This window comes from Oryzias latipes, chromosome 7, assembly GCF_002234675.1.
Source record: "Oryzias latipes chromosome 7, ASM223467v1".
NCBI classification, from domain to species: domain Eukaryota; kingdom Metazoa; phylum Chordata; class Actinopteri; order Beloniformes; family Adrianichthyidae; genus Oryzias; species Oryzias latipes.
In genome coordinates, this window is record NC_019865.2 from 25,797,794 (window position 1) to 25,806,953 (window position 9,160).

At 39.6% G+C, this 9,160-nt stretch overlaps 1 protein-coding gene across 1 annotated transcript; it reads left to right on the plus strand.

The window, feature by feature from the left end:
* Nucleotides 1–1,039: 1,039 nt before the first annotated feature.
* Nucleotides 1,040–4,756, plus strand: fitm2 (fat storage inducing transmembrane protein 2). The gene is made up of 2 exons (XM_023956921.1): nucleotides 1,040–1,284; nucleotides 3,564–4,756. The coding sequence occupies exons 1-2, from the start codon at nucleotides 1,112–1,114 to the stop codon at nucleotides 4,171–4,173; spliced, it is 783 nt and encodes a 260-aa protein (XP_023812689.1). The 5' UTR covers nucleotides 1,040–1,111; the 3' UTR covers nucleotides 4,174–4,756.
* The last annotated feature ends 4,404 nt before the right edge of the window (nucleotides 4,757–9,160 follow it).

The following is a 9,160-nucleotide window of genomic DNA, read 5'->3' on the forward strand; positions in this document are numbered from 1 at the left end:
TCCTTGTGTTCTTTAGCCCAAACAAGTCTCTTCTGCTTGTTGCCTTTCTTTAGCAGTGGTTTCCTAGCAGATATTCTACCATGAAGGCCTGATTCACAGTCTCCTTTTAACAGTTGTTGTAGAGATGTGTCTGCTGCTAGAACTCTGTGTGCCGTTGACCTGCTCTCTAATCTGAGCTGCTGTTAACCTGCCATTTCTGAGGTTAGTGACTCAGATGAACTTATCCTCCGCAGCAGAGGTGACTCTGGGTCTTCCTTTCCTGGGGTGGTCCACATGTGAGCCAGTTTCTTGGTGGCGCTTGATGGTCTTTGTGACTGCACTTGAGGACACTTTCAAAGTTTTCCCAATTTTTCCGACTGACTGGCCTTCATTTCTTAAAGTAATGATGGGCACTCCTATTTCTGTACTTGGCTGCTTTTTTCTTGCCATAATACAAAGTCTAATAGTCTATTCAGTAGGACTTTGTGCTGTGTATCCACCTGACTTCTGCACAACACAACTGATGGTCCCATCTCATTTATAAGGCAAGAAATCACACTTATTAAACCTGACAGGGCACACCTGTGAAGTGAAAAACATTTCAGGTGACTACCTCTTGAAGCTCATCAAGAATACCAAGAGTGTGCAAAGCAGTCATCCAAGTAAAAGGTGGCTACTATGAAGAACCTAAAATATGACATTTTTCTGTTGTTTCACACTTTTTTGTTATGTATATAGTTCCACATTTGTTAATTCACTGTTTTGATGTCTTCAGTGTGACTCTACAATTTTCATATTCTCGAAAATAAAGAAAACTCTTTGAATGAGAAGGGGTCCAAACTTTTGGTATGTACTGTATAAATGTGTAATATGTTTGTAAAGTTTAAATAAACGTTTGTTAAATTGTTTAAAATAAAAGTGAATATTTAAGGGAAAATATGATTTGTTTGTATTGCTTTATTTGTACCTTTAATTTTCTTAGAAGTACGAAGAAAAAAAACACTTGACTTGTAAATGATCCTCCAGAACAGCAGGTGGCGATAGTTTCCTCTTTTATCCTCAAGGAAAAAAACGTGGTGGCTGTCCTGTGACGTCAGTGAAGTCACCGCCCACGTATGCCAATGCGGGCATCATGGCGGCGTTAGGTGTCATTGTGGACAGGTTGGTCTCTGTTTGGGTGAAGCCGAAGGTCCGCCGCAGCGTCCCCTGGTTGTTTTTACTCATCTCAATCGTGGGCTCAGTCCTGAAAGACCTGGAGCTTGTTCCTCAGACGTATTTCAGCAGCAGCAAAAACATTTTTAATGTGTAAGTACAGCATCTTGACTTAACCGACGGCACCCCGAACGTCAACTTTTCACAGCTTTAGTTTAAGTTAAATAAAAAAATAGAAAATCGAGAAAACTTTCATTATTGTTTCTCCTAACGGTTTATCAACACAGTGTAGAAAAGCCGGTCTGTGATTTTTCTTTTCTCTAGTCTATTTTCAAATGGCGGCACCTGCTGTTGAGAAGCAGCAGAAACAACTCTCAGAGAATGTTATTGCACCATTATTAACCAGTTATTTAATATATTTACGCGCAGGAAATTCAACAGTAAACAGTAACGGTTGACTAGACAGCGGAAGTCGGTGTTTGTGCGCATGTCAGCATCATCTTTTCAAAATAAAATGAAAATCGCCTTTGTCTAGAAAAATCTGAAATTTTCTTCTCTAGGTCTTATGCTAGTATTTTGTTTTATTTATTTCGATTACAAATATGTAGTTCTGTTAATATTGACCCATGATACCACAGATACACAGATAAATCTAAAGAGAAATCTCTTTAGGCTAATTAGGCAAAACAAAATTTTAACTGAACATTTTGACAGAAATCTGAGCTATGACAAAAACACACAATGCCCAAATCTCTCTGTTTTCTTTTTTTAAATGTTTATATCCTTATTAGTCTAGCACCTTCGTTCACTGTTGTTTGTTAAGAACCCTTGACTTACAGACATTCTAGCAGTATTGTTTCAGAATTCAGATAAATTTCCACTTTTCTCAGTTTAAATCTAAATTCTAGTGTGAGAAATAACATTTAGAAGGGAAAAAAAGAAATAAAAGACCTGTAATTACCTTTTTAGCTTCTACATGCATTTTCAAAGTGTATATTTAACTTAATTGCCACAATTAAACTGATACTATTTTATTGTTGTTTTTGAGTCTGGATATTATTTATATATATTGTTTATATATAATATATTATTTATACATATATATTCAGAAACGGAAAGAAAAGGTAGTTGCAGATCGTCAGTTTGTTGACAAGATCTTTCAGGAAAATGTGCATCATTTTGAATTCCTCCAATCAGGATCAAGCTGCATTCTGCACACCTTCAGTTCAGTGAGTCCTACTGGAAAAACGAGCCTCTTTGTTTTTTTCTGCTGCAAGCTCAGGTTTTAAGTCGTGGTTCCTTTTCTTAAGGTTCTTAAAGGCTGAACTCATTTCTCTCACGTTAAATGTCAGTTTATTTATGTCTTTCACGTGAACTCATTACAACACTGCGACTGTTTCCTGAATACGAAGCATTGGAATTGCACGACATTTCATGGATTCAGTTGTAATCGCTCCATCTTGTGTTTTTCTAAAGACTTTTCAACATTTCCGAGCTGGAAAAAAAATGTCAAAGTTGTGATGTAAAACAAGAAGTTGCGAGTTTCTTGTGTCAGATGCAAATTTGTTATCAGGTATTTATTGGTAATTCATGAATTCACTTCCCCACGGTTACAGGCCGCTTTTATTTTAAAGTAAAGCTGTGTGCATTCAGAACCCTGTTTCTGATCCATTAATGTCATATTTTCTGTTAACTAGGGATCTAAAGGATACAGACACATAAAAAATTGACATTCCACACTGAGAGTAACAGCAGTTTCGGTTAAAAATTACAAATACGAACCAACCTTTGTTGGTAAAGAAGTATCAAATCAAAAATAAATCGATTTCTGGTGAAATTTGTCAGCGTCACTTCATGTTGTGACTCTACCGTCTTTGCCTTGTTATGAACGTGTGATGCAAACAAAAAGACATCCAATCACAAGTTGGGTGAAGGTGAACCAAAGTGAAGGATGTGTGTTCTGTTCACTAATCAACATATGATAACCCTTTTCACAGCCCTTCATACCTGAATCAATCAATGAGACACTTTATTAACCACAAAATACCAAACAGTTTTAAAGACCCCAAATGTCAGGCTTTAATGTTTGAAGCTCTTATGTCAGATGTTTTGTTTTTGTTGCTTAAAATGAAAAGTGCCAGTTAGAAAAAAATAGTTTCTCTGTTAAAAAAAAACATTTTCATTTAAAGTTTTAATATCTAGATTGTATCTATTTGTGTAGAAGAACTGGACTGCATCGTATCTCCACAGAGCTGAATCTGTTGTGTATCGGCTGATAGACAGTGTATTGAGAAGGTGAGGGGGGGGGGGGGGGTGAACCCACACACCCCAGTGTTAACAGATGAGATGATGGCAGACGTGCTGATATGTAAATGCACGCGTGATGAATGTTAACAGTGAGTGTTCATGTCAACGCCTCGTTGCTCCTGCAGGTATTTTGTCAAAATCTCCTGGGGCTGGACGCTGCTGCTCCTGACCCCCTTCCTCCTCCTCTCCAACGCCTCCGTCAGCAGAAGCGTTTCCATCCTGGGCAGGCGGCTGCTCTCCCTGGCGGTGGCGACGGCTGTGTGGTATGTCTGCACCGAGTCTTTCTTCTACATCGAGGACGCGACTGGCTCGTGTTTTGAAAGCGGCGCCTCCAGCCTTTTGAAGAAGAGCTTCACGTCCAAGGCCAGCTGCAGGCGGGCGGGCTTCCACTGGCACGGGTACGACATTTCAGGACACTCTTTTATCCTGGCCTACTCCACGCTCCTCATCATGGAGGAGACGGCTCCCATGGCCCTGGTGAGGACAGCTCGTCTGTCTGCACTCCCCGGGACGGTCCTGGCTCTGCTGTATGTGGCCTTGAACCTGATCGTGGTCATGTGGGTGTGGATGTTTGCTTGCACCTCTGTTTACTTCCATGACACCTCACACAAGTTGCTAGGGACCATATGCGGGCTGCTGGGGTGGTTTCTGACTTACCGGGTTTGGTATTTGACGCCGTGCTCGCCCGGTCTGCCCCCCCAGCTCCAGTCAAAGGAACGGAAACCACACCCCTGAGGCCAAATCCACACTAACCTCCACGGACAGCTGCTAACCTCACAGTCCAAACAACAACACTAACCACGGCACATCGGGGTCCAGCGCCTGCCGGGATGCTAGAAGCTATTTCAGGTTTACCTCTCCTGTTTGTTCCTGAGGGACAGGCAGCTGTCCTCCCAGAACGACTTCCTGTAATAAAAGCCAGACCCCCCCACAGTCTGAAGGCGCACCGCCAAGACGAATCTGTTGGAAAGTTCGGTCCGTTCTAAAGCAGCTGATGGGGGCGGGGCCTGATTGGACTGAAGAGTTTCCTGATAGTTTCCAAAAATTAGATGAGTTTTTGTTTTAAATGATGGAACCGTGTTGTGATTAATAGAACACGCAAGTCACAGTTTAGCCCTTCATGACACTGATACTCAGTTCTATTAAGCTTACAGCATTAAAACAGCCGTTTAACTTGAATTAGTAGCTTTCCTCTTGGCCTTATTTGTCACATTCTTGCTACTTTTACTACCTTTGTCCATATCTGCTTATTTATTTACAGAAACATTACCAGAAGTGTTTGTGGATTCAAAACAAAACCTGTTGAAAAAAAGAAAAATGAAACCTCAGCTGTTGGTAAATGGCGTATACTTATATAGCGCCTTTCTTCCTACAAGGACAAAGCGCTTTACAGTCACAGACCCATTCACCCAGTCACACACACATTCACTCACACATTCACACACTGATGGCGGCTCCGCTGCCAAACACAGGCGCCCGCCTACCACCAGAGGCAAGGTGGGGTTCAGTGTCTTGCCCAAGGACACTTCGACTCATGGGCGTGCAAGGCGGGAATCGAACCTGCAATCTTATGATCATGGGACGACCGCCCTACCGCTGCACCACGGCCGCCCCGTGTTGATCTGCCCTGTTCAGATCAACAGCTTGCTGCCTTAGAAAGCTTTTAGGGGTAAAAGCTGTTTTTATACGCATGGGAGGGAACACATGACTGTCTTTACATCTACGTGTGGAGGTTATTTTTGCACTTATGTGTAAATCTTATTGTTTAAGATAAAATAAAAATTACCTTCAGAAAGAATCTTCAACTGCTGCAATGAAGTTTCAGCAGCTGCTGGTTTTTATCAAGACTCAACAGATTGTAAGGAGTATATATTATATTTTTAGAGCCTAATTTATTTTAGCCGTTGAATAATTAAAGAAGTCCGGCAAGATTTATGATTTCAGAGACGGAACAGTGAACAGCGTTGGGCTGAAGAAGCGATGAGCCTGCAGATTTTAACTTCTCTACTCTGTAGAAAAGTTTCTGTTTTTCCAGTTTGGGAACTAAAGATAGTTTTAGTTTCTGCAGCTTTACTTGTTTCTTAACCATTAAAGTCTGAAACCAGATCAAATGTAAACTGAGGAGTTAAGAAAGAAGTTGCTTCAAATAAATCCATGAATATTCTGGTTTTTAAGCTGAATCCAAGTGATTTGGAGTCACAGAAATGTCACACAGGTTGTTTTGTTGACACTATAAAAGACCAAACTCTTTGTGTGTTTGTCTTGTTGCTGCAGAACTGTTGTGTTAGTGTTCTCCACACACTTTAGTACCAAATAGCAGCATCTGTGGTTCCAGCAGGAAGGGTTTCTACTTTCAGCAGCAGTTTGGAAATGTTAAAAAAAAGACTTTTTGTTCCAAATATGTTTGATGTTTGTTTAAATGTCTTTAGGCAAATGCATAAATCAACACAGGAGCGCATTCGTGTGTGTAACCAACGGCCATATTCATTATAGATTTGTTCATTTTTGTTGTAACTTCCTGAATGACTCTGGATTTAGAAAAATAAAAAGCGATTTGTGAATTCTGTTTTACTTTATTGATGGCAACTGAAAAAATTAAGGCGTATGAACAAACATCATAAAAAGCACCATAAAGTAATGCATATATAGAGAGATAGAGAAATATAAAAAATGAAAAGTAAAAAATAATGTGAATCATAATTGCCAAAAAATACGGCTAATATTTCTTGAACTGTCTGTGCGATCCAGGAAGTGCAGATCCATCCGTTCAGGTGGCGTGCTGACCGGTGTGCTTGGAGGGACTTTTCGCTCGCCGGAGCACCCCCTCCCTCTGCGCTGGCGGTCGCAAGAAAAAAACACGTCATTCTGAGCTTTGAAAGACGTGGAGGATGGAGATCCGGATCCTCCAGAGGAGGATCAGGACTTCTGGGAAGCTCGTCTGTTCAAAAGGGAATTCAGAATTTCACTGTTTACAAATGAAAGTTGAGGTTTAAGGAACTCAGATTAGATGTCCTTGATTTTTGAGCATTTTTTTTTAAATAATTCACAATATTGTTTTATGTCAAATAATGTCCACATTAATGATATCTGGATTCTAAAAAAAAAAAAAGCAAAGAAGGATTTTTAAATAAAATAAAAAGGTAAAACTGAGAAAAATATTACGACTGACTCAAATTTCAGAACAAAAAACATTGAATATGGGGGTTTCATTAAAAAGAATCAGTATATTGTGGCAAATACAACTCAAATATAAAAGTCAGAATTATAACTTTGTATGACTTTTCATAATATTTACGCAAAGTACACATTTATCATATTTAGTTTATAAAGAAATCATAATTTTTTGCAATTTCTTGATATTGTTTTTTTTGGGGGGGGGGGGGTAGTCAGGATTTTAGGATAAAAGTCAAATTTCTAAACATAAGGTCAGTTTAAAAAAAGTTTTTTTATCTAAAATGTTTTTCATGTTGACCTGATGTTCAGTTGTATTATTTCCAAATCTTTAATTTGAAGACACTGATACTCTACACCTAAGAGGAGTAGTGTCTCTGCTCCACCTCCACCCTCTCTCTTCAGCAGGAAACTGGAAGGACCTTTCAAAGCTCAGATCGTTTCGGTTCAACCCTCAGAAGGAAACTCGCTTTATGGCAAAAAGTGGAGAAGCTAAAATCTGAGACACAAAGTGAGGAAAGAAAGAGCTGAGTCAGAATCCTAAAGTCTGACGACAAGAATAGCTTCACCTTTTTCCATCCTTATGGTAAACCCTTGAGGATTAAAAAAATTAAGATAATCCATCAAATTATGTTCAAACAAGGAGCAAATCAACAGAAGAATGATGGGATTGCTGTCTCCAGCTGGCTGGGCAACACAAACCCTGTGTGTCCTCACATCACACTGAGACAATCACACTGTACACATGGCGGGATGACAGACGTCCCAGTGCAGCAGAGCTGCGCCGCGGATCAGCACCTCTTCCTTTTACGCACTTCTAAAACTTTTAGTGAACTTCTGCTAAGAAACAGCGGAGTGTGTTTTTTGTGTTTATTTGTGTCAAGTGTACTTTGGATCAAAGGAATAGTTGGATATTTTGGGAAATTGGTACCAGTTTTGGTAGATTTAAAGATGAACTAAAGGTTAAAATTAACATTTTACTGCGCTCTAAATGTCTGTGAAGCCTCTGCCCTTTCACTCTGCTCAAGAATATCACCTTTTGTCGTTCAAGTCCCACTCCCATCATCTTTTGATCTTATTTAAAGAATTCTCAGTGATTTTTTTTTTCATCATAATAATGTGTTATTTTCCAAACAAAAAAAATGTTGTTTTCCAAGACATAGTTTCTGCAGTAAGAGTCTGCACCTGCACTACCGACAGTAATGGCATTAGAAATTCTCCTCTGAGATGTTTGCATGGAGCAACCCCGCCCCCCTTCCTGCCACCCATCTGTTTACACTCTCTTCTGCTAGCTTACAGCCCTTCACACCTCCAACTTTACATTAGTGGTGCAGAAAAAATGGGGATCAATACCAGATCTATCCAGTCAGACAATTTTGATCCAGATTCCAAAACAACAAAGATGTTCATGGATCAATTTGTCTGCAAGTGCATAATCCGAATGGAGCAGAGGAGGCAGCTTGTGACCCACCCAGCATATTTTTTTATGTCACAACTGAAAGTTCTTTCAAACAGCATTTCTTTTATCTGATTTGAAATACTCAGAAATGCAATTTTAGGCTTAAGTTTCTTAACATATGTCCTCCATCTTCAGAAAAATGCTACAAGAACGTGTTAAAAACACCAAAAACTTTCATTGAAGTGGGCCTTTAAAAGAAAATATATCAGGAGGTTTTTTTTTTAATGGTTGGGAAAGAAACTCTTTTAACCTAAAGTAAAAATGGAGGTTTCTCTGAAAAAAAACTGATCCATAAAAAAAGTTTCAAAGAGAAAGAAAAAAAAAATTAAAAAATCATTGTTTTCCTTAAAGCTTCATTTTCCCCTAATCATCACACTGCCCTGTGAGGCACAAAAGTTTAATTTGAATTTAAATATTTGTCCTAATTAGTAAAATATCCTCCTAAAATTGTCCAAAACTGGTTTTTGGACCTAAAAAAAAGGTAATAAAGCAACCTGTGGGTTAAATAAAGTTTTTTCCATGCTAACTCTGCTCCAACAGGGATGTAAATAAATATGACTTTGGCTCAGTTTATGCAAAATAAACCTTATATTGAGGTACTTGATGTTCATGCATAGAGGTGTGAAATTTTCCAAGGATGGATGGCATTTATATCCACCGTTAAGACAAAACTGCTCTCAGAACTAAACTGGGTTTTAAGAAATATGTTTTGTGTGATGCTGAAGAAGACTTTAGGGACTGAAGTTCTTCCCTATATCTGTTGTGCCTCGCTCCCATAAACTCTCACAGCCCGGCAAGAGAATTTCCCAAAATGTTCAACCATTTCTTCAAACTTCGCCTTGGCTCTTTCCTCAGGTTTTCTGGCAGTTTCTGGCAGCACAAAGCGACTCTGTGGATTTGCAGACATGAATAGTGAGCGTCACTGTGGCATGCGAAAAACCTTTGCTGTCACTGTGGTCGGTGTCTCGTCTGGCTGCAAGATCGGATCTGATGCATGCCTCCAGAAAGAAAAAAAGAAAATCAGGAGCGCCGCATCCTTGGAAGGGAAACTGGATGAAGGCCTTGACTGCCAGAAAATGTGCTGTCAGGAAG

Bases quoted from the DNA above. Each gene is read 5' to 3' on its own strand.
- fitm2 (XM_023956921.1), top strand. From the start codon at position 1,112: ATGGCGGCGTTAGGTGTCATTGTGGACAGGTTGGTCTCTGTTTGGGTG. The intron at 1,285-3,563 runs GTAAGTACAGCA...TTGCTCCTGCAG, and splicing joins AGCAAAAACATTTTTAATGT to GTATTTTGTCAAAATCTCCT.